We start from the raw sequence: 24,920 nt of genomic DNA on the forward strand, positions 1-24,920 counted from the left end.
CCGCCGCCGCAAGCCGTCGGCTCCTCTCCGCCCGAAGGCCGACGCCACCCGGCCACTCCTCTCCATTTCCCCCCAAGGTGAGGGGCAAAACGGGGCCCCCTCCTCTTCCTCCACCACCCGCCGCCCCCGGCTCGCCGCCGGCGACGCCTGGCCGGCCGGCCGCCGGCCCATCCTCTCCCTCCCTCTATCTCTCTCCAAGTTCCTGGAGAAGAAGAAGAAGATTACCTTTGATTTTAGATCCGACCCCCAAGTTTCCCCAAATTACACATAGGCCCCTCCACTTCCGAAAGAAATTACAAATAGGTCCCTGGTTACTGTAAATCAGCCCTTAAGCCTCCGATTAAGCCCCTAATTCGTGTTTAACCCGTCATTTCATGCGCCAAACTTCCTCCAATTAACCCCAAATTTTACCACGTCATCCTCCAGCATACTTCCGCCGATCTATATCCAAATTTCCCAAAAATAATCCTTCTACCTATTTTCCGTTCACGTTTCCTGTTCGGAGCTCACGGTTAAAAATCGTTTTCTCTTTTATTTATTCGTGTGCCTGTTTGTGTGTGCCGTAGATCGCGGATTGCCCGAGGAAGAGCCCGAGGAGGAGTTTGATCGCGAGCCCGAGCCCGAGGACCAGTACCGCGAGCCGGAACTCCCGGAAGGCTTTGAAGACGGCAAGTCCAATCTCACCCTTTGATGCATACTTAATACCTAATTTTTCAAACACAACCTATTGGCCTGTTTTACAAAATGCATATTATTTCACCGCAAGACATGGTTGGATAGCCACCCCTTGATTGTTATGAACATTCCTTGTTGTCCTATGCTTATCTCTAAATATGACTTGCTCTGTTTAGATGATAACCACTGCTAGAACGCTTAGGAAATTGTTACTCAATTGCAATCATTATTACAATGGTGTATTCGGAAAATAAATGTGTGTGTGTGTTCAAGCAAGAGAAATGGCTTTTGGGGTTGGGGAAAAATGATGTGCAGACGGGATGGATGGGTGTTCCTCGTGGGGAATGCTATGTTGTTGTGCTCGTACCTTGGTGGTTGAGCAACGTCGGGAGAGATCCATCCTGTCGTGATTAAGGACCGAGTTAATGTGTCATCTTGCCTAATTCCACTATCGTGCAACCACTCGACCGTTGTATGGGCAACGGCTTAGCATAAATCCCACTAGCTGAACTGTTAGTCCTCAGGGGTGCTGATGAGCAACGGGAACCCATGGAAAAGGAGTAAGATCTTGGTGACTTAAGTCCCGGTTACGGTCTCTTGGACGAGCCGTGAGCCCCTTGGGTGTTTCCGCGAGAACTAGCCAGTCTTAGCTAAGGTGGGTAATGGCTTTGTTAGGATCCGTACCATCACTAAGGTGATCGTGCTGCGGTACCCTACTTGTGGGAAAAGTGTACACCCTCTGCAGAGTTAAAACCTATCCGGGTAGCCGTGTCCACGGTATTGGACGAGTTACGGCTTGGTCACATAACTAGTGTTTGGGCAAGAATGCCATGTGTGTTTGTGGGGGGGGATTTCAGAAGAGTCCGGCAGTTGTGCCGTGCGCTATGACGGACGGGGAGTCCGATAGCGATAAAAGCTTGGATCCTTTGTGTAGGATCAACCCCACTCATTGCCTTGGGTATTAAAGGAAAGCTTTACAAAAACCCTTTCATTTGGTGTCAACAGACTAATTTGTTGTTTCTACTGCTGGCAATGCCGATGGTGTTCTTTATATTTGAAGAGGAGTCAACGTGGCTTTGGATATTGCAATCAGACGTCATTAGCTCTGAAGACAAGTATCAGACTTCTATAATTAGTTTCGGAACATGAAGCATTCATACTCCGAAACTGGGGGGCCTGTGTTGACACCGGATTTTGACCAATCCTATAAATTCAGAGTACGAGATAATCGGAGTCACGTACAACAATAAGAAGCAAGCATGCATGCACATGGGCACGGAGTCCAAATCGGCTTCATTGGATTGATCGGCAAGGAGAGGCAAGGATGATATAAAGGAAAGTCCAGCACGTATGGATAAAAATGATTAGAATATACAACATGGATTCTGGTGCACTTTGCATGCCATGCGTGGGAGGCTTCCAGAATAATTATGCATGCCGATCTGTGCATGTACGGGAGGTTGTACGGGAGGTTGTTTCATAGAATAAAATATTTTAGAGATAGAGTTGGGTTAGTTAGAGATAGAGTTTTTTATTAGAAAAGATTGTGTACGTGACTTGCCTTGTGCGTGGTTAGATGCCAATTATGTAACGTCCGCCCTATAAATATAAAGGGACGTGGCCATTGTAAAGAATAATCACACGATCAATATACAACATATTTACCTTACCTTTCGGCTTCACGCCATTGCATTAGGAGTAGGAGTAATGTAGCTTCTCGACGAGTTCCTTCTAGCAAGCTGGGCTGCATCGACCTCGATCTCCGGCGAGCTGCAAGTTCCGTCACCAGGTGTTCTAGGCTTTAACCACCGGGCGTATCGCTGTGGTTTCGTCTAGTTTCATCTACCAGTTATCGAGTATCTTGGATCTTTGACTTACGGCGCATCGCTTCTGTCTCGATCTACGGTATTCACCAGTTATCCCGCCTTGATTAAGCTTGCATCGGCTGATATTTATCTGTTCTATCGTCTTGCCGTTTACGACATATTAATTATTATTAATTCTGTCGGAATAGACGATAGATCTATTTTTAATAGCCTGTTGCATCTTGATCTTGGCCATCCTTCGAGTGTTGTTGGGAGTAAGTTCCGTTGTGATTGGATCATCGGCTAGCGGGGTTCAGATTAATGTCCTGCTAAATATTTCTAGACTGCAACTACCGGGCGCATCGCTGTGGTTTCACCTAGAGATATTGGTGGTGATGTTAGTTTAGATCTCATCGGCTTGTGGCTCTAGCTATGGCGGGGCAACAACTCAACAACATCCTGTTTTCTATCGGCCGTCTGGCCGATATTTATTGTAAATTATATTAAATCGGCTGGATGGCCGATGAATCACTCACATTCATCAAGGTACTGGAATCGGCTTCACAGCCGATATATTTGTCATGATTTATTTTGTTGCACCATTATCGCTACTGTGCCAAGATTATATCAGCCTGATCGGCCGGTTGCCTCGGACTTCACAATAACTATCATCTCCTTGTCAGTTGAATGGTCAAACTGACTGGCACGCCCGCGCACACCACGCGCGCCGATTTGGATTCTGCACTGGAGTTAAGCAGATCTCCCAGGTCCTCATGTGGTGATGCAGGGTCCACCACCGCCAGGATTTTGCGTCAACACATTTTGGCACGCCCAGTGGGACACGGTTATAAGGCTCACATTTTTATTCAATAAAAAAGCATCTTCAGCAGCTGTATCAAGTTCATCGGCATCGGCATGTTGGAGTTAATTCAAATCAATATAATATTCCAACCAGAAGAGCTGATGCCAAAGGAAACAAAGCATCGGCCGATGGAATATAATCGGCAAGCATAATGGCCGATGGAATTATTTTTTAGCCAATGAAACTTTTTTTTTCAGCCGATAGAAGTATTTTCAGCTGATGCAATATTTTTTTTTTAGCCGATTGGAAAAGCTCCAGCGGGTGGGCAAGAGAGAAATAAAAAAATGCATCGGCAGTTGTATCGGCTGATTGGAAGAATTAAAAGGGATCGGCCGATTGGAAATTGCATCGGCTGATGGAAAATGGGATCAGCCGATTGGAGTTGTATCAGCTGATTAAAAAAAAAAAAACAACGGCCGATCGTAGAGAAAGATATCGGCCGATTAGCAGTTGGAATTAAAAAAAAAAAAGGGGAAAGGCCGATTACTACTTTTGTTGGTAATCGGTCTAGCAAATTGCAGCCTAGAATATAAATGGTTCGGCCAGGATGAATAGTGGCAAGCATTAAACCGAAGAGCCAGCCGGGGCTAGTTGTGTACACACTGACGATAGAAAAATATATGAGATCTATTGAGTCATCAGGGACAGCCAATGACTAAATTTGCAAGAATCTCAGCCGATTGTGTAGTACAATCAGTCATCGGCTATGCCTCAACTCATGGGAAACTTCCAGCACCCTCAGATTGGAATGTACTGGCAGCAGAACGCTGGAGTTCAACTCCAGCCGATAGGAGGCCACGCACCCCCAGCTTTTGGAGTTCAGCCGATTGCCCAGTTGCCAAATCGGCAGGCAGGGGTTTAGCATCATGACGGACATCAGCAGGTTGATTGGGTAAATTAGATAGCCGATGTGATTCAGAATCATTTCGATTTGAAACCCAGGGAGCAGGGAGCAGGAGTACATGCATCGGCAGCCATGAAGGATATATATATATATATAAAGGGGATAGCCAATGGAGGAGTCTGACCTGAAATCAGATCGGCCACGGAAGGGGTATGAAGTTCTCCATTCGTTGTACACTAGGCGACCATGACGAAAGAAAGAGAAAAAGAAAGGAGCAGTCGGCCGATTGGGAAAAGAATTGATAAAAAAGGAGGAGGCGGTCGGCCGATGGGCAAAGGAACGAGTGAAAGCAGGGCAAAAGAAAAAAAGAAAGAAAGAAAGAAATAAGAGAAGCATCGGCCGATTGATTAGAAAAAAAAAAAAGAAAGCATCGGCCATATTGGTGCGTTGACAAAAGAGAGGGGCATCGGCCATTCGTGCATCTCCTTATTGATAAAAAAAATCGGCTGATTGAAAATTGGATCGGCCGATCAAAAGTTGTATCGGCCGATTAAAAAAAATTATATATATATATATATACATCGGCCGATTGAAATAAAGAAAGCATCGGCTGGCTGGTTCAAAAGATGCATCGGCTGACTGGTTCAAAATATGCATCGGCCGATTGAGATAAGGGAAGCATCGGCTAATTAAATACATCGGCCGATTGGGATATATATATATATATATATATATATATATATATATATATATATATATAAGGGTATCGGCTAATTGAAAAAATTGCATCAGCTGATTGAAAATTGGATAGGCCGATTGAAAGTTGTATCGGCTAATTAAAAAAAAATGCATCGGCCGATTAACTGCTTGGCAAAAGGCATCGGCCGATTGCTTCGGCCGATTGATTGCTTGGCGATAAGCATCGGCTGATTGCTTGGCCAATAAAAAAATTCAGCTGATTGGATCAAGGAAAATAGTATCGGCTGCTTATAAAATATATTGGATATTAATTTCGAAGCATGAAATATTCATACTTCGAAACTGGGGGGCCTGTGTTGACAACAAAAGCTTGCTGGTTACTGCACCAAGTTTTGGTGTCAACAGACTAATTTGTTGTTTCTACTGCTGGCAATGCCGATGGTGTTCTTTATATTTGAAGAGGAGTCAACGTGGCTTTGGATATTGCAATCAGACGTCATTAGCTCTGAAGACAAGTATCAGACTTCTATAATTAGTTTCGGAACATGAAGCATTCATACTCCGAAACTGGGGGGCCTGTGTTGACACCGGATTTTGACCAATCCTATAAATTCAGAGTACGAGATAATCGGAGTCACGTACAACAATAAGAAGCAAGCATGCATGCACATGGGCACGGAGTCCAAATCGGCTTCATTGGATTGATCGGCAAGGAGAGGCAAGGATGATATAAAGGAAAGTCCAGCACGTATGGATAAAAATGATTAGAATATACAACATGGATTCTGGTGCACTTTGCATGCCATGCGTGGGAGGCTTCCAGAATAATTATGCATGCCGATCTGTGCATGTACGGGAGGTTGTACGGGAGGTTGTTTCATAGAATAAAATATTTTAGAGATAGAGTTGGGTTAGTTAGAGATAGAGTTTTTTATTAGAAAAGATTGTGTACGTGACTTGCCTTGTGCGTGGTTAGATGCCAATTATGTAACGTCCGCCCTATAAATATAAAGGGATGTGGCCATTGTAAAGAATAATCACACGATCAATATACAACATATTTACCTTACCTTTCGGCTTCACGCCATTGCATTAGGAGTAGGAGTAATGTAGCTTCTCGACGAGTTCCTTCTAGCAAGCTGGGCTGCATCGACCTCGATCTCCGGCGAGCTGCAAGTTCCGTCACCAGGTGTTCTAGGCTTTAACCACCGGGCGTATCGCTGTGGTTTCGTCTAGTTTCATCTACCAGTTATCGAGTATCTTGGATCTTTGACTTACGGCGCATCGCTTCTGTCTCGATCTACGGTATTCACCAGTTATCCCGCCTTGATTAAGCTTGCATCGGCTGATATTTATCTGTTCTATCGTCTTGCCGTTTACGACATATTAATTATTATTAATTCTGTCGGAATAGACGATAGATCTATTTTTAATAGCCTGTTGCATCTTGATCTTGGCCATCCTTCGAGTGTTGTTGGGAGTAAGTTCCGTTGTGATTGGATCATCGGCTAGCGGGGTTCAGATTAATGTCCTGCTAAATATTTCTAGACTGCAACTACCGGGCGCATCGCTGTGGTTTCACCTAGAGATATTGGTGGTGATGTTAGTTTAGATCTCATCGGCTTGTGGCTCTAGCTATGGCGGGGCAACAACTCAACAACATCCTGTTTTCTATCGGCCGTCTGGCCGATATTTATTGTAAATTATATTAAATCGGCTGGATGGCCGATGAATCACTCACATTCATCAAGGTACTGGAATCGGCTTCACAGCCGATATATTTGTCATGATTTATTTTGTTGCACCATTATCGCTACTGTGCCAAGATTATATCAGCCTGATCGGCCGGTTGCCTCGGACTTCACAATAACTATCATCTCCTTGTCAGTTGAATGGTCAAACTGACTGGCACGCCCGCGCACACCACGCGCGCCGATTTGGATTCTGCACTGGAGTTAAGCAGATCTCCCAGGTCCTCATGTGGTGATGCAGGGTCCACCACCGCCAGGATTTTGCGTCAACACATTTTGGCACGCCTAAAATTTAGCTTTTCCGCCAATAAACCCTAGCCTATCCTTGTTATACTTGTGCATAAACTTGCTTGTATCCCCCTCCGTGGATGGGGTTGGACTTGTTGAGTACGCTAGTACTCACCCTTGCTTCGTTGCTACAGAGGAAGACCCGGACTTCATCGCCGAGGACCTTGAGTAGAGGTTGTGTCCGCACCCGACGCTGCCTGCGGTGTTGGCCTGCCCAAGATGCTGCTGCTGCCGTGTAGTCCCGAGTGTTGTCTTTTGGCAGTCGCTTGGTTAGCCGCCGTTATTTATTTACTGTTTATCGCTGCGTGGCTTTCACGCCCACTCCCTCGGGAGTTGTACGGTAACTGAATTATCTGTCGAATAAATGTGTTATCAGCCTCCTGGGACTGGTATTTGTATCACATTTAGTCTCTACTGATGTGGGGGCGCTTCAGCGGGCCGAAACCCATCAGGCTCGGGCCAGACCTGCGGTTTGGGCTGAGCTTAAAATGCTCAGGTCCAAGATGCAAACGGGTCTGTCGCCTTCTGATGCCACGGTTGTTGCTAACTTGCTGGGACATGTACACGTGCTCTCTCTCCCGATCGTGTTCATCGCGGCGAGCCTATACACGAGTGAGCAGGTACAGCCCAACGCACGACGAAGCCATGTGTATGGTTTGGACTTATATGCGTATTCTGGATCCGTTCCAAATTATAGGTTATTTTAACTTTTTTAGAGAGTCAAATTATTTTATGCTTGATCAAAATTATATAGAGGATTATAAAGATTTATAACATCGAATAGATATACTATGAAATATATATAATGAAAAATCTAATAGCACTTATTTGGTATTATAAATCTGATCAAATTTGAGATACTTTGGCTTTTCAAGAAAATTAGAACGACTTGCAATTTGGAACGGAGGGAGTACGTTACATTATTGTTGCAGCGGTTAATTTACCCTGCTACACCCTGCACAGTGCTGTCAGAGCTAGCCAAAGTCAAGGCCTTGTTTAGTTGCCCAACTTTGGACAACCAAATTACTGTAGCGCAACTGTAGCGTTTCGTTTGTATTTGTAAATTATTGTCCAAATATTGACTAATTAGGCTTCAAAAGATTCGTCTTGCAAAGTACAACAAAACTGTGCAATTAATTTTTGATTTCGTCTACATTCAATACTCCATGCATGTACCGCAAGTTTAATGTGATGGGAAATCTTTTTTTTTGCATAGTATCAAAGTTGGAATTTTGGGAACTAAACAGGCCCAAATCGTGGGGGCACGGGCAGATCGCGAGCAATGTCAGCCCTTGTTTACTTCACCCCCAACTCCCAACTTTAGCACTATGCAAAAAGAAGATTCCCCATCACATCAAACTTGCAGTGCATGCATAGAGTACTAAATGTAGACAAAATTAAAAACTAATTGCACAGTTTTGTTGTACTTTGCGAGACGAATCTTTTGAGCCTAATTAGTCAATGTTTGGATAATAATTCACAAATACAAACGAAACGCTATAGTGTGCTACAGTGCTGTAATAGTAATTTGACACCTCCCAATTTTAGCAACTAAACAAGGCCTCAGCTAATACGCGCACGGAGTACGTTACTTTATTACTTTATTGTTACAGCGGTTAATTTACTCTGCTACACCCTGCACTGTGCCGTCAGAGCTAGCCGGGCAGATCACGAGCAATGTCAGCTAGTACGCGCACGGAATCCGTGGCGTGGCGCGCAGCACGAGCTTGTCCTTCCTCTTCACCGTGATCCCAAACGCCTCACACATGTCGCCATCAAGCTCCTCTCCTCCTCCTCCCCCCGGAAGCTCCCAGTCGAAGTGGTAGAGGAGCCCCGCGAGCGCCAGCTCCATGTTCACGAGCCCGAGTGCCATGCCGGGGCACATCCGCCGGCCGGCGCCGAAGGGGGTGAACTCGAAGTCGGCGCCTCTAAAATCCACATCAGACCCCTCGAACCGCTCCGGCATGAACTCCTCCGGATCCTGCCAGTACCGGCCGTCCCTGGCGATCGCCCATGCGTTCACGAGCACCTTGGTTCCTTTGGGGATGTCGTAGTCCATGACGCGGCAGGGCTCCTCCCGGCACTCCCGCGGGAGCAGGAATGGGACTGGGACGTGGAGGCGCAGCGTCTCCTTGATCACCATAGCGAGGTAGTTGAGCTTCTCCATGTCCGCCTCGGTTAGCTTGTATTGGCCTTTGAAGGCCTCTCGAACCTCAGATTGAGCCCTGTGCATCACCCTTGGGTTCCTCGTCAGCTCTGACAATGCCCATTCTAGTGTTGTTGATGAGGTCTCGCTCCCTGCTGCAAAAATTTCCTAGGATCACATAGTATTTATTAGTAAAAAAATTTAAATTACCACTAAATAATTAGTTCACGTCCGTAAATTATTATTTTTTATTTACTCTACTCTACAATATGTCAATCGGTCCAATTTAATAAAATTTGATTTCCCCCTCCACGCACAAGTGAAGTTTAAGTTAAAATTTTATAGTTGATAATGGACACCTTATATACTATATGTTCAAAAATACATTAAAACTTTCTTACCATTATATTATTAGACCATGAAGTCTAATGATAAATTAACCTTAGGATACAAAATTATATGAAAAATAATTAATGATGATATTCATAATATATTTTTGAGTATAATTGTGATGTACACTGCCGCCAAACAATAAACTCTACATTTGCAAGGAGAAAAAAAATAATTCTATTAAAGGTAAATTGATATAGTTGTCGGAGTAAATTGCAAAAAAGTAGTTTAGTAAGCTATCAAGATTATGGCAATATTTCCTTAGGGGCTATCAAGAGGAGTAAATTGGTATACTTAGGGACTATTAACACCTTTTCCTTTTCCTTTCAACTATGATCAGGTGATATTTGTTATTGATGTGAACTGATATGGCAATGATAGCAGGTGTGTTACCATGATGACGGTGGTGATGATCTCTGTGGTAAGCGGGCATTGCGCATCGCCGTCCCTCTGCAGCCTCAGCAGCACGGCCAGCAGGTTGTCGTCGTCCTCCTCCTCCTCGCGTCCGCCGCCGGCGGACTGATCGCGGATGATCTCGTCCATGATGTCGCGCACGGTCCGGTTGCACCGTTCGGTCTCCCGCAGCGCGCGGCTGAGCCGGCGCACCAGCCGCGACGACGGGTACAGGTCGGCCAGGTTGAAGCCGCCGGTGAGCGCCACGGCCGTTTGGAGCTCGCGCAGGAACTCGTCGCGCCGCGCGCACCGGCCGCCGACGGCCGACCGCACCACGGTGTCGTTCATCGCGCGGCAGATCCTCTCGCCGATGTCGACCACCGTGCCGCCCGCGTCACCCTGGGCGGCGGAGGCGCAGGAGTCGGCGACGGAGCGGAGGAGGCTCGCGGCCTCCTCCTGTCTGATGCGGCGGAAGGACCGGACACGGCGCGGGGAGAAGAGCTCGAGCACGCAGATCCGCCGGAGCTGGCGCCACAGGTCGCCGTAGGGGGAGAAGAGGATGTCGCGGCCCCCGACGCTGAACACGGCCAGCGTCGGCGTCACGTGCCGGCTCGCGAACGCGGCGTCGTGGGTCCTCATCACCTCCCTGGCCGCCTCCGCCGAGGACACCACCAGCGTCGGCACGGCGCCGAGGCGGAGCAGCATGAGGTCGCCGTGCCGCCGGGACAGGTCGCGCAGCGCCCGGTGCGCGAGGTCGCCGTGGCGGGACAGGAGGAGGTGGTGGAGGCTGCCGATGAGCGGCAGCTGCCATGGCCCCGGAGGCAGGCGCAGGCGCGGCGGCGGCGGCGGCTTCCCGGGCCGTGACCACGCCGGGGCGTAGCTCCTGGCGACGAGCTTGATGAGGAAGAGGGGTAGAACGAGCAGCAGGCCAAGCAGCGGCAGCGTCGTCGCCTCCATTGTTGGCCGGCGAGCGTGCTGGTGTAAGTAGTGGTGATTTCTGGCAAGCTACCTGTGGTTGCATTCAACTCATCATCACTGAATAATGTATCCATCGGCCGGTACGTACCAGAGAATTGAAGTGTCCTGTTTCTCCTTCAATGTCACATCAACATCAACAGTGATACCGTATCACGTAAAGAAAATATAAATTATGACTTACGAGTCTATTAGAGATATACAAATTTAGAAATGGAGGCTCCAAACTTCACAAGTAATCGACTGGGCTGCATACGCCTAGAACTCAGCATCATTTTCAGAAAACTTCACACACCTTCCTCTTCTGAGCAGCAGTAAGTAAGGGTGAGTACACTTATGGTTGTACTCAGTAAGGTCACAAGAAATAACCAAAATAACGATTTAAGTCCATCTTCAAGTTTATTAATCATGTGAAGGTTCAGGCCGCTCTTGACCATGAGCACAACTGATATATCAGTTTTAGATACTCTGTAGAAGTTGTACACTTTCACCACAAATCACGTAAAAGTTCAGAAGAACTTTAGATCCAACCATGCTGTGCAAAAATAAGCATTTATCACATTACCGAGGTGTGACTGCATAGGGACGCTACGAGGCTTTTACAAACATTCTCTAATAAGTGGTTAATTCCTAGTGAGCATAGTGTCTTAGCAAAGCTCAATTCCTAAGAGGACCAGGCTATACAACAACTCAGTCTCGCCTCTTGCCCTTTTGATTAGATTATCCCAAATTAGAGTCTTTGATTAATTAGCTAAGACTAGAGCCATGTAGTTTTTTGGTTGCACTGTTTTCCTGGATGTCGCTTCATGTTCCAATTAATGCATGGTATTCTTGTAAATATGCATAGATAGAAGGATGGTTAGTGGCACTTTCCTTTCTCCAATAAAAAGTTACACTTGTTGCTCTTCAGCTCTTGTTCTCTTGAAACTCTTAATCTTCAAAGCTTTCAAACAGCAATCCTTCTACTCGAAGCAATCACCGGCACAAGCATACAAAACAAACAAACACAACTAAAACAATACACCAATCAAAGAGAAAAGCTTTAAAAGAGCGTACGAAAGGATATGGCTCGATTATAGGATCACGAAGGCGTATAAAACATTAAGAACGATGCTATCGTTGAAAACATACATCTGATAATTAATAAATAAAGCGACCTAGCTATTTTCATTTGTGAAGACGCTTACCTCAGTTTGTAAAGGTTTTTCTTTTTTCTATGATACTTGTCCGTCTAAATTTGAGTCATTGGTTCAACATAGACATTCATATTTTTTTTGAATTTATTATGAAAATAAACGATATCATTCTTTTATTGGTAATTGATGTGTCTGTCGATAATGAAACTCACATAGCGCATTCATCGATCTCAAAAGTTTGTTGTCTCAATCTCTCTGAAGTGTTTATATGTGTTGGTTGTGCGGATGTGTACATGCGGCTTTATATTTGCACTGTATTTAAAAAAGTAGCTAGTCTGTTCATTATTAATGCGACGGTATGGGTCGATCCGGATAAGCTGCGTGCTGCGACTTACTTATACGGCATGCTCACTCTAGGCTCCATCAACCATTAATGAAGGTAAGATGAATTTTTATTTTTTTAGAAAAATATGACATTCATATTCTTTTCTACTAATGACTAATCCAATTTTACATGTGTTTCCTGTATGAACGTTGCATCAGTAGATAGTTTTAAATTAAACTTGAGGTGATATCGAACTAATATCAGATAAAATATTGTAGGGAGAAATTAAAGGTCAAATATATACTTTGAAAGAATTTCTCTAAAAGATACATCTTACATTAATAAATGGAGGGAGTATTTTGTTGTAGGCAAAACTATTTCAGGAAAAAACATTTTTATACTTTGACCAACATTTGGCCTGATTATTTCAGGGATTTTCACATTTCAACTGTGTATTTTTCAAGACATATATTGAACATTTTGTGAGAAAGGAACAATCCAAGATTTAATTTCAGTGACCGAGCCAAAAAAAATAATACACAATGTATTCTTTTTTCCCTATCCAGTAATTCCATAGGATTATGTTGGTTACCATTTGAGTCAACACACCTATTAACGTGCGTGCCTTCGCAAAGATTTTAGTTCAAAACACAAGATTGTTACAACAGTCGTTGCCTATGCCGGCTCCTAAACAGCTGAACTGAACATGTGTTTGTGATAAAAAAATCTAAGATTGGAGCAAGACAACAGAAAACTTCTGAAACTCTGCGGCCCCTGCTTCACATAAAGCACATTATTTTTTTCACTATTGTAGAATCAACCTTGAGCTTTTTTTTGAGGGTCCAACCTTGAGCTTTAACTAACAGCATACATGTTCCATCTATTTAAATTTACATCAGCATAATGTCAAAGAGAAAAACGACGAAATTCATTCAAGAATACAGACACATAAATTGAGAACTATCCCTGCTGTTGAGCCTAAGCAAACATGTTTATTAACCACCAATAGTGCAATCAGAACCTGAATGGATGTTCGTTCCCTACTGATTGCAGACTACAAGATAAACAATAGTGACCAAGCTACACTAGTATATGATTCACAGACTAAAATACTATTTCCTGGGTTCCATCTCGAGGGCTCGTTTGGCAGGGCTGTGGTTAAAATAGCTTCGGCTATGGCTCCTCTATTAGAGCAGCTTCTCTGGTGGAGCTGAAGCCGTTCTGGAAAGTGTTTGGCAAAACGGATTCTCCTATAATTTTTAGGAATGGAGGTAAGAGATCAAATGTTCTATATGTCTTTGGTTGTGTGACTTGATTATATATGTAATTTTATTTATCCTCTATTATAATGTGATTTCATATAAAATAAAAAAATTATGCATGGAATTTTAGATTAACAATAATTAGTGGCTTCTCATAAGTAACAAGGTGCATTACAATTTTTTTCTTTTTTTAACGCCCCCTTTGCTTCCTTATCTTGTCCATCTCTTTCCGTCCAGATTCTTCCTTATCTTCTTTTCCACCCGTCACTTTCCTCCTCGTCGCTTGTCGCTCGATCCAGCTCCTCCCTTCGCGATGCTCTGTTCCTTGCCGCACTACTCTGTCCTCCTGCCGCGCTGCTCCGTTGCCTCGTATCCAAACTGCATCTAGCGGCCGACGAGGAGCTGCTGGGCCACGCGGGAAAGGCGGGTGGCATGCTCGCACCAGCACCGTCCGATGAGGAGCCGCCAGTCCGGGCATCTACAGCCGCGTCGGAGGCGTGGACACCGGGCTGCGATGGATGGCAGTTCCAGGTGAGATTTTTGCCGACTTGAAGGGTAGCTTGGGTAGATGCAGGGATGGAGAAGGAGCCGCGGGGAGCCCTTTTTTGGGTTGCCGCTCCATCGATTGGCTTCAGTCTCCGCAATTTGTGGAGCTTCCTCGGCGAAGCTGTTTTCTTGCTGCTCTTTGGTAGGGCTTCCCCCGAAGCTGGTGGTGAAGCCGGTTGGTTGGGATGTTTGGATGTAAAGTTTAGCCCGGGTCACATCGGATGTTTGATGTTAATTAGGAGTATTAAATATAAGCTAATGATAAAAATAATTATGTAAACGAGGGTTAATTCACGTGACGAATCTATTAAGCCTAATTGATATATGATTAGCACATGTTTATTATAGATCACATGTGCTAATCATGAACTAATTAGACTTAATGGATTCATCCCGTGAATCATTTGCAATTATTTTTATCATTAATTTATGTTTAATACTTCCTAATTAGTATGACGTGGCTCGGGCTAAACTTTATCCAAACACCCTAAGCCTCCCCGTGAAATATGCTCCAAACAGTTCCATGCAGGTTTCAAACAGTCACCAATTTTGCTGACTAGAACAAAAATATTGTCAAAATGACAACAAATAAAGATCCCACACTAGCTAGTAGGGGAGAAAACACCGTTGCCTAAAAAAGATCTCACGCTATCTATTATGGGAAGCAAAATATTGTCATGTGGATGACATAAACCAAGTAAGAACATAATAGATTGTTGGGACCGAATGGACGCCATAAATACATTTCAAATTGATTGATTCCAAGTTCCAGGAAGTAACTAGGCACCGATTCGATCTATCTTGCCCATATCAATTAACCAACGAAAACGAATCAACAACTAGATGACTCGATCTATGTTGCCATATCAATTCACCAATGAAAACAAATCAAGAACTATATCGAAGGACTGGACCGGGCACCCCAATCAAGAAGACAAGAATCCAATGCAGATGATGAACCCTACCGCGTGAGAGCAAAGGGAAGGAAGCAAAAAAGGCTTCCGATGGAGGGGATGGACGCCAGAGGGAGAGTCGCCTCCATCTCACGCCGCTGCCGTAGCTGCGTGCGCTCGCCTCCGTGGTGTCGCATGGATTTGTTCCACGCCTATGCATACAAAAACAAGTATAGCACAAGATCACTAACAATATTTGTAGGCACAATAGCACTTTTCGAGCTACTAAAGATATCGATATTTTGGCTGCGGGATACAAAGTTGGTAATGTAGTTACAATGAACATACATGCACATGGTGTGCGGCATAGGTAGACTACAACCTCACTCAAGAAAACTTGACATTGAGATAGGGTAAACAACTTGTCTATAAATACTTGTCACTGAACCAAGCAACACACACCTTTGATCTAGCAAGGGAAGGCGCAATTCTAGTTTAGGATGCCGATGGTAGCGCTCAGGTGGCGGCTGCAGAAGGCGAGGTCGTGGGTCCTCATCACCTCCCTGGCAGCCTCGGCGGAGGAGACGACCAGCGTGGGTACGGCGCCAAGCCGGAGCAGCATGAGTGGGCCGTAGGATTGGGACAGCTCGCGCAGGGCCCGGTGGGGCAGGTCGCTGAAGCAGGACAGGAGGAACTGTGGGCCCTGTGGCAGGTTTCCGATGAGTGGCAGCTGCCATGGCCCAGGTGGGAGGCGAAGTATCGGTGGGTTTGTGCGCGATGGCGAGGTGCAGCGGCTGGTGATGAGCTTGAAGAGGAGGAAGAAGATAACAAGCAAAGGGAGGCTGAACTCCATGGTGAGCTGAACTAAGCATGCCTACTAGTCATTCTTTTATATAGCTCTAGGAGGTGAGATTAGTCTGATCAATGGACGAGATTATTGCTTAACAGTTGACACCACTATAATGTCAGGAATATTCAATCCTACCGTTGCCCGGTAGGAGAGGATCCAACGGCCGATGTGTATCTTTCCATGTGCGTAGTAGGCCCACGAACCTTATCTCTTATAGTCTTATCTCGAGAATGAAACACTTCTTCCCCCTCTCCTTCTTACCCTTCTTCTAGCACTTACTGTTTTGGAACCACGGGACAGAGTATCAGGCTAAGCCACGCGAGAAAATTTACCACTGGAACCCATTGTAAGAAACTGAAGCACGTGAGAGCAGCAGAAGGAATCTGAGCCTAGCTAAGGGTTTATTTTTAGGAATAATATCAGAGGGCTTATTGTACTATACGCATACACAAACATATATGTACTCCATTATTCAAGAGTTGCGATAGGACATTAAGAAGAGATCTTCCATTTATATATTTTTTACCTAATCTAAACTCTTCTACAGTTTTCAGGAAACAATAATTTCTAATAGACCAAGGAATTTTTTAAGTTAAGAATTCCCAGCTAAAAAAATACACCCACATGGACAGGACGACACTATCATATGGCGTGTTGGGTTCCAGAATTACCCAAATTAAGTCAGTAACCCAGCGTCTCTTTTATTAGTTACAAATCAAACCACTAGTAGGCATAGAAATGGAACAATGCATCGCACATCCAACAGCAATAAGTAGAGAAGTACTCCTCCGTCCAAAAATATTATTTATTTTAACTTTTTTAGGTACATGACTTTAGCTACGTACCTAGACATAGCATCTAGATCTAGGTGCATAGCAAAAGTTATGAGTCTAGAAAAATTAAAATGAATAGTAATTTGAGACGGAGGGAGTAGCGATCCAGATCGGTGAACACACCGACTGCCATTGTCCCCATGTGGCCATGTCTTGTGCTGGTTATAATACTCAGTGCTCCTGCTCCGATCCAACTCAAAGCATCTCAAGAAAACAACATGCAAGCATAGTGCACATGATATCTACTATATATAATATAATATGGATTTATATATGGACAAGAAAGGATGTGCTGCCAAGGAAGAATTGTTTCAAATGCAAAGATATACGTGCAATAATTGGCATTTGCTATCAAAGTCAGTTTTTAGTACTATTCCACCGTGAATCGCACACCGCGTGCCCTAACAATGGCTGCATGCAAGATGTGGACACGCAGGAACGACCTAGAAAAATATGTAATCATACCAATCAGCTTGTTAAGGCATATACTTAAATTCGAAATCATACCAATCAACTTGGCCTCGATGCACAGTAATGGAGAACATAAGGGCTTGTTTGGGACTGCTCTACGCCACAGGTTTTGTAGTTCCGCTTCAGATTTATCTTGCCAAACACCTCCAGCTCCAATTATACCAACTCCAGAAAAAAGGTAGATCTGGGGGGCAACTCCAAGATTTTTCTGGAGCTCCTCTAAAGGTGCTCCCAAAAAACTAATTTCATACCTTCTCTTGGAGTTGGGTGAAAATTACCCACCAATGCTACTGTTTACACATAACGATTCGAGGGGAATAAAAGCCTCGCGACTCCTGTTCCGCCGCCATCTCCCCTTCCTCCGACCGTTCAACCCGCCAGCGCCGATGGCCGGGCGTGGCCTGGCCGACAGCATCCAGTCCATGGCCTGCACTGATGAAGAATTGGAGCACGCCCTGGCCAGCGGCCTAGCTGGGGGCGGTCGTGGCCTGGCTGGTGGTGATTGTGCCCAGGCTAGCAGCACCGAGTCCCTGGCCGGTGCTGACGCATTCCTCGAAGACAGCCTGGCAAGAGGCCTGGCCAGGGGCGGCTGTGTCCTGGGGGCCGGTGGCCGTGGCTTGGGCGCAGGCGGCCGTGGCCTGGCTGGTGGCGGTCGTGGCCAGGCCGACAGCACTGAGCCCCTAGCCGGCACTGAGGCATTTGTCGAAGACGGCCTGGCTGGGTTCGGCCGTGTCCTGGCCACGAGCGGCCGTGGCCTGGACGCGGGCGGTCGTGGCCTGGCCAAAGGTGGCTGTGGCCTGGGCAGGGGCAGCCACACCCTAGCTGGGGTTGACCCCGACCTTGAAGAGACCGTTCTTGGTGCTGAAGATGCAAGTGTCGGCCATGGCCGTGGGAAGAAGTGGGCAGGAAGAGGCCGGGGCCAAGGACAGAGCAAGAAACCCTCGAAGGCAGACAAAAAGAATGAAGAAGAGGAGGTATGTGAATTGTCCTTGAAGTGTAATTGCAACTCGTTTTGCCTTGCAATACCGTACCTTGAAATACCTCTTCTCATGGCATCTCTTACCATTGTGTGTGCACATTTGTCTAGCCCTAAGATGTTTATAGGCAGGCCAAATGAGAAAAATGCATGCTTTTCAGTGTTGAATGAAATAAGAACAAAGAAATTTACAGAGATTATTATGATTACAATTACCTTCATGATGTACTCTGTGTGGATACTCCTGTCTAAGCTTTTCGTAGACATTGCCTACAACATAAGTGTTGCTTCCAGGTTTGTTAGCTGTGCTAGGTACAATGTGATCGGTACTTGTTCAATAGTTAACGGAGGAAATTTTCAAAAAATAGTTCAACTATTGTTGGAATTGAAATACTTGCTATGTTTGAAACAAGGTTTGAAACTCTGCTTCTACCTTCATAAACATATCAATGTCAGCAAAACTTTTTAGTCAAATTCTTTGCTCAAACCTTGGGGTCATATTTGTGATATTTGAACAATTGCTAGTGTTCGAAATAGTTGAAAATACATGTGATTATCATGGTTAGGGAGATATCATGGACTGGACTGACGTATACACTTCGATCGCTTGTAACTTGTTTGCAGAACAAGTTAAGAAAGGTAATAGATCAAATACACATTTGAACTCTGTAGGCTATACCAAAGTGTCAAATAGGTTTTACCAGATGATAGGTATTTATCTTAGCAAGATGCAACTGAAAAACAAGTGAGATAAGTTGAAGATAAAATTATCAGAATGGAATAGATTAATGAAGAGGCAAATAGGAACAGGTTGGGACAGAATAAATGGTGTGATTGACATGGATGATGAGTGGTGGAGGGAGGCAAGGAAGGTGAGGATGTATTTTTTAAAAAAAATTCATGAGTCATTCATACTCGTTACTAACACTATTTTCAATTTTTTTTCATTACAGGATATCCCAAGATGCGGCGGCTTTAGGACAAACCTCTGCAAAATGTGGATGATTTGACAGTTATGTTTGGTGATATCATTAATGATGAAACGGATCATTGGAACCCTATGACTTCCAACCCTATCATACCCCAAAATCATGATACTCCTATTGATGTAGACAATGATGATGGTGAAAACCTTGATGGTGGTAGGGATGATATTCATGTGTCCCCAACAGAAGAAGACAATGGAGGTACTGCTGGGAGTGACATTGAGGAGGTGTCCCCATCCTTTGACAAAGGAAAAAGAAGATCGAGGGTTGTCATAGACAAAGGAAAGAAAGCAAAAACAGGTACAACACTTGTGATTCAAGAAAAATTGAGTGAGATAGCTGAACAAGCCAAGGCTTTCACATCAAGGAAGGTTGGCGAAGTTACTGTTGAACAAGTAATGGACCTTGTCTTGGACTGTGGAGCGGGGTATGGTACCGATGAGCATTTCATTGCCACTGAGTTGTTTGTGAAGAAAGATCAATCATGACTCTTCCAACTAAGAACATTAGATTCGGTTGGCTTACGAGGAAGTTCAACGCCAAATATGGGAATTGAAGACCATCATTTGTGTTGTTGGATGTCCTTTTCATGTTATTTTTTATGTCATTTGAACTTTATCACTTCTTGATTATTTGGACGCCATTTTCATGTTATTTTGTTAATGTCACTTGAACTTTGTTATCGTTGAACCTTTTGTATTAATGTTAAAAATGGTGTACTTCATGATTGGTATATTTTGCTCTCATTTTTTAATGTGATATCTATGTCCTGTCTAGTCTAAATATATTCATGTCATTTTATTTCATATTAAACTGCAGGTGTCCGTACCTCATGTACAAGCAAAAGATGATTGTTGTGGCTACTATGGTCCTTCACAGTTATATCTGTGAACATGGAGGTGAAGATATTGACTTTGATTGGTTTGATCGTAATCCTAATTACATACCTACTATCCCGGAAAGGTATAACAAATATGCAGTTTCTCCTTGGCGTCCGACCGGTCTACTTCGAATGCCAATGCTCCAACTATGGATGTATTTCATGATGAGTTGGCCACCGCCCTTTCTTATGCTTGGAACTAGTTAATGTTGGTGTGGTTAGTATTCCGTGTGCTATTTGTTACTTTTTGCATATATTGTGACTGAATTGCAACCTGTACCTATCTTAAATTAATGTTTTGGTATGCACTATGTGTGTACAGTTCCTTAAGCGTCAACCTAGCTGACAGAGAAACTGAGCTGACAGAGAAACTGATGGCAACCGATCATCTTTTTCCCATCAATAGGTATGTGCACCATGGTCCATGAAAATGTTTTTTTGGTTGCGATTGAATGGGCAACTTGGTCTTGATGGCAACATCTTTTTTCCATCAATGCGTATGTACACCATGGTCCATGAAAATGTTTTTTGGTTGCGATTGAATGGGCAACTTGGTCTTGGTGCAAAGGTACAAAGATTAGATGTCACCGCTCACTGTTCCAGTTGCTAAATACCTCGTGCTGCTGCCATGTCCTGTAAGTCCATTGTCGTCTGGGTGTGGTATGAGCAGATGGCAACAGGCAGGTCTCCCTCAACGTACATAGTGGTGATAGAAAAACTATCCAAGGGCAAGAGTGACTATTCCCACTAGTTCCTACAATTTCTGGAGCTGAATTTGTATCCGGTAACAAACAGGTACATAGCTCCCTATTTTCCTGAAGTTGGTGGAGTGGAGCTAAAAAATGTAGAGTTGGTGGAGTGGAGCTGTTTTTTTAGAGCGGTCCCAAACATGCTCTAATATCTAATATAAATGCACTGTAAATCCAAACCCCGATACATAATGCTGGAGACAAAATGCTACTGTTGCAGCAACGTACTATTAGATGATCATCAATGTCTAAAGGACGTTGACATCTGAAAAAAAAACCGTTACAAGCAAGAACATTTGACAATTGTTCAATAAAAGAAATTGTGCAAACTTTCAGTGTTTTCTGTTTGGATCTATCTGGAAAAAACGAACACAAGCATGATCTATGCACACGTCAAATATTTGACAATAGCCTACGCACGATCAAGATAGTGGTTGAATGACAATGCCTATTATTTGGTGGGGATATCCACAGATGGGACCTTGGTGGATACTAACCGGCCACGCTACCGCATAAACAAAAAATTTAGGAGTACTAGCTACTAGAAAACAACTGACCGCCATAGTGAATTTCAGGTGCAATCTTTGAATCTGCTAACAATTTTCTTGGGTAGATGTGAACTGGTAATACAGTTTAGTTTCGATTAAATTGGATTCTAACTTGGACATTGCATTGTGTCTATTTCTGTTGAGCCTCCATCTGTGGTCTTGAACTGCTGTTCATATAACCATTCCAATATTTGGTTTAAAACATAACTTGAACCTATCATGCTACGAAATTTCATTTTCTGCAAAGTAAGTGAAAACAAATTAAGGAAAAGCTAACAGTAGTATATATACTGCCTGATGAGATAGACCGTCTCATTTCATTCTTGTGCTCTCTCATTGGGTGAATATACAATTAATCAAAAGTGAAGCATTACAATAAAACAGAAAGCACAGGACCAAAAGTATGCATAAATTTATTTTCTTCTGATACAAACTGATACTACAATTACAGTTGCACTCTTTGTCGCAACAAAATAAGTAGCAATGATTCATTAACTATAGTTCACTTCCTCTAAAAGAAAACATACAGTTCACAACAGAAACAGATCGACGGATTAATTTGATATAACATTAATGTGAGGCTTAGCCTTCAGCCAGAGCCGCGACTTCTTTCTTAACGTTATACCAAACGCCTCTGCCATGTCAAGTTCTTCCATCTTCACACCATCAGGCAGCTCCCAATCAAAATGATAAAGAAGACTAGCGAGCAAGAGCTCCGTGTTGGCGAGTCCGAGTGTGATGCCAGGGCATATCCTCCTGCCTGCCCCAAACGGGGTGTACTCAAAGTGGGTGCCCTTGAAGTCGATGCTGCTACCATCAAATCTTTCCGGCCTGAATTCATCTCCGTCCTGCCAGAGCTTGCTGTCCCTTGCTATCGCCCAGACGTTCACAAACACCTTGGTTCCTTTTGGGATATCGTAGCCCATGACCTGACATGTCTGGCGGCACTCTCGGGGCAGCAAGAGTGGCACCGGAGCATGGAGCCTTAAGGTCTCCTTGATCACCAGATGCAGGTACCTTAACTTGACCATGTCACCTTCAGTTAACTTGTCCTGTCCTTTGAAGGTCTCCCTCAACTCTGCCTGGGCCTTGTGCATGACTCGCGGGTTCTTAACAAGCTCGGCCATTGCCCATACCAGCACGGTTGATGACGTCTCACTCCCGGCAGAAAATATGTCCTACAATACAATGATTGGAGATTTAATTTCCATTTGGTTCAAACTAAAGTTGAAGCAATTTACTCCTACAAGATAAATTGGAGGTAAAGCTGATCTTACGAAAATGACGGTGCTGACTATCTCGTTGGTGAGATCGAACTGCAGGCCACCTTCCCTCTGCAGCCTCAAGAGGACACCAAGAAGGTCATCCTCTCGCTCCGGCGTCGGCGAGCCCTTGCGCTCCTGGATGATGCACTCAATGATACGGTACATGTTCTTCTGGCACCTCTCCATGTCCCTCGCGGCAGCGCTGAGCCGGCGCACCAGCCGCGACGACGGGTACAGGTCGGCAAGGTTGAACCCGCCGGTGAGCCGCACGGCCTCATCGAGCTCGTGCAGGTACTCGTCCTGGTACTTGCACCGGTTGCCGATGGCCGTGCGCACGGCGATGTCGTTGATCGCGTGGCAGATCCCTTCTCTGAGATTGACGGGGCCGCCGCCGCACTCGCCGGAGACGGAGCGGAGGAGGTTCGCCACCTCCTCCTCCCGGACGGGGCGGAAGGAGAGCACGCGGCGCTGGCTGAAGAGCTCGAGCATGCACAGCTTGCGGAGCTCGCGCCAGCGCTCGTTGTAGTTGGAGAAGATGATGTCCTTGCCGCCGCAGCTGATGATGCCGATGGTGGCGCTCAGGTGGCGGCTGCAGAAGGCGAGGTCGTGGGTCTTCATCACCTCCCTGGCGGCCTCGGCGGAGGAGACCACCAGCGTGGGCACGGCACCGAAGCGGAGCAGCATGAGCGGGCCGAACGTGCCGGACATCTCGAGCAGGGCCCGGTGAGGGAGGTCGCGGAAGCGCGAGAGGAGGAGGTGGTGCAGGCTGCCGATGAGCGGCAGCTGCCATGGCCCCGGGGGGAGGCGGAGCGCCGGTGGCTTTGTGCTGCGTGAGGGCGGCGCGATGTAGCTCCTGATGAGCTTGTGGAGGAGCACGAGGAAGAAGAAGGCAAGAAACGGGATCTTGATGTCCATTCTTCCAGGAAATATGGGAGAAGTTTGCAGCCAGCTCTTGTTGGGATCTCGATGAGCTAAAATATATAGAGTATAGCGAATTCTGCAAAAAAAAATATTGATGTAAAATCTAATAAATCTTCGCTCGCTGCTCGACTGCAGGTTGCAGCTCATGGAATTCCATCTAAAAAACAATCATGCAACCTTATCTTAAGGTATAAAAAATTGCACAGCAATTCTCACCATGCTGGCTGCAGTTGTTATTGACTTTCTGTTGCACCCACGGCTACACCACAATCATGCTCTTTTTTTAGGGGGTTTATGACTTTGTTATTCCCGCGACAGGTAATCCTTGGTGTCCAGGAGGAAATGTTTCATTTGTGCGTGTGCCTCGCGCGCCTTTAAGAAATCATTGTTTCGTTTTTGCTGGGTAAGACAGCGACGGGCAACAACGTTACGGACGAAGCAGAGACGTCTGGGTTCTGGGAACACGCTAGCTGCTCGCCTGCTCCTACCATGCTTTGCTTGTTTTATGAGGTCTTGATCGATCTGCACCTTGACCAAGTAACACTTTTGCCTCTCTCTGCCTGATGTGATGATGTCCTCCTCTTGTTGTCACAAGCAGCTGTAAACCTTGCATGTGATCCATGGGCATTTCACCATATGCGTTGTTCCAAAAGTTTGATGGGCTCTTCTTGTTCCCGGCATGGATTCGGGCTCTTCTTCGACCGTGTAGCTATGTTCGTAGTAATTCTAAATTATCTATTTCCATCATTGCTAATACTTTAACATAGAAATATTATGGTAAGTATATATATATATGCATGATGTGTCTCGTCACGTAGACCATTTATACATGTATGGGAGGAAGCGATGAAAAATATTGATTTTCATGTTACACACAATATATCGAGGTGCGATGCGAATTACTAATTAAAAGTCAATCACAATTGAATAAGGATAAGTACACATCTATATGAGTATTGTATTAGAATATTAAATAAATGAGAGAATCATCAGTAAATAATTTTGATTATTAGTTAGGGGTCTAATTTGTAAATAACTCCATAGTATAATGGTTTTTAAAATTATTAGCTCGTGTGGGAGCATGGTTGATAGATTAGTTTTACCTAAGTAACATGGTAGGGGTTTTATGTACTCCCTCCATTCTTTAATATATGACGCAATTGATTTTTTTCATTTGTTTGACTATTCGTCTTTTCTACAAATATTTTTGTAAATAGATAAATCTACAAGTTAAATCTAAAATACATTTGACAATAGACATAATGATATACATTTTACTTTAGTTAACTAACTCATCAATAGATATTGGTGGTTGAAGTTAGAGTAAAAAGATAACGGCGTCAACGGAGGGCAATCCTTAGCTCCTCGATTCAATGATACGTACTAGTGTTAAACGTCTGTTTTCGCTGTTCTCTTATTCTTATCTGGCAGTAACGAGCGAGAGTAGCAAA

General features: G+C 44.7%; 3 protein-coding genes and 1 long non-coding RNA gene across 4 annotated transcripts; 2 read left to right on the top strand and 2 right to left on the bottom strand.

The window, feature by feature from the left end:
• Window positions 1-8,487: 8,487 nt before the first annotated feature.
• On the bottom strand, window positions 8,488-11,033 carry LOC101780519 (ent-isokaurene C2-hydroxylase). The gene is made up of 2 exons (XM_004982430.3): window positions 9,854-11,033; window positions 8,488-9,238 (listed from the first exon to the last, which is right to left on the bottom strand). The coding sequence occupies exons 1-2, from the start codon at window positions 10,808-10,810 to the stop codon at window positions 8,609-8,611; spliced, it is 1,587 nt and encodes a 528-aa protein (XP_004982487.1). The 5' UTR covers window positions 10,811-11,033; the 3' UTR covers window positions 8,488-8,608.
• Window positions 11,034-12,916: 1,883 nt separating this feature from the next.
• LOC111255809 lies at window positions 12,917-20,942 on the top strand. The gene is made up of 3 exons (XR_002675791.1): window positions 12,917-14,082; window positions 19,926-20,203; window positions 20,309-20,942. It is a non-coding gene; the product is annotated as an uncharacterized LOC111255809 (long non-coding RNA).
• On the top strand, window positions 15,834-19,769 carry LOC101779458. The gene is made up of 2 exons (XM_022823063.1): window positions 15,834-18,992; window positions 19,074-19,769. The coding sequence occupies exon 1, from the start codon at window positions 17,429-17,431 to the stop codon at window positions 18,587-18,589; it is 1,161 nt and encodes a 386-aa protein (XP_022678798.1). The 5' UTR covers window positions 15,834-17,428; the 3' UTR covers window positions 18,590-18,992; window positions 19,074-19,769.
• Window positions 20,943-21,639: 697 nt separating the features above from the next.
• LOC101780925 (ent-isokaurene C2-hydroxylase) lies at window positions 21,640-23,647 on the bottom strand. The gene is made up of 2 exons (XM_014805759.2): window positions 22,561-23,647; window positions 21,640-22,461 (listed from the first exon to the last, which is right to left on the bottom strand). The coding sequence occupies exons 1-2, from the start codon at window positions 23,614-23,616 to the stop codon at window positions 21,838-21,840; spliced, it is 1,680 nt and encodes a 559-aa protein (XP_014661245.2). The 5' UTR covers window positions 23,617-23,647; the 3' UTR covers window positions 21,640-21,837.
• Between the last annotated feature and the right edge of the window lie 1,273 nt (window positions 23,648-24,920).

Source organism: Setaria italica, chromosome IX (assembly GCF_000263155.2).
Source record: "Setaria italica strain Yugu1 chromosome IX, Setaria_italica_v2.0, whole genome shotgun sequence".
Taxonomy (NCBI): domain Eukaryota; kingdom Viridiplantae; phylum Streptophyta; class Magnoliopsida; order Poales; family Poaceae; genus Setaria; species Setaria italica.

Bases quoted from the DNA above. Each gene is read 5' to 3' on its own strand.
- LOC101780519 (XM_004982430.3), bottom strand. From the start codon at position 10,810: ATGGAGGCGACGACGCTGCCGCTGCTTGGCCTGCTGCTCGTTCTACCC. The intron at 9,239-9,853 runs GTAACACACCTG...ATGTGATCCTAG, and splicing joins TCATCACCACCGTCATCATG to GAAATTTTTGCAGCAGGGAG.
- LOC101779458 (XM_022823063.1), top strand. From the start codon at position 17,429: ATGCTACTGTTTACACATAACGATTCGAGGGGAATAAAAGCCTCGCGA.
- LOC101780925 (XM_014805759.2), bottom strand. From the start codon at position 23,616: ATGAGCTGCAACCTGCAGTCGAGCAGCGAGCGAAGATTTATTAGATTT. The intron at 22,462-22,560 runs GTAAGATCAGCT...ATTGTATTGTAG, and splicing joins TAGTCAGCACCGTCATTTTC to GACATATTTTCTGCCGGGAG.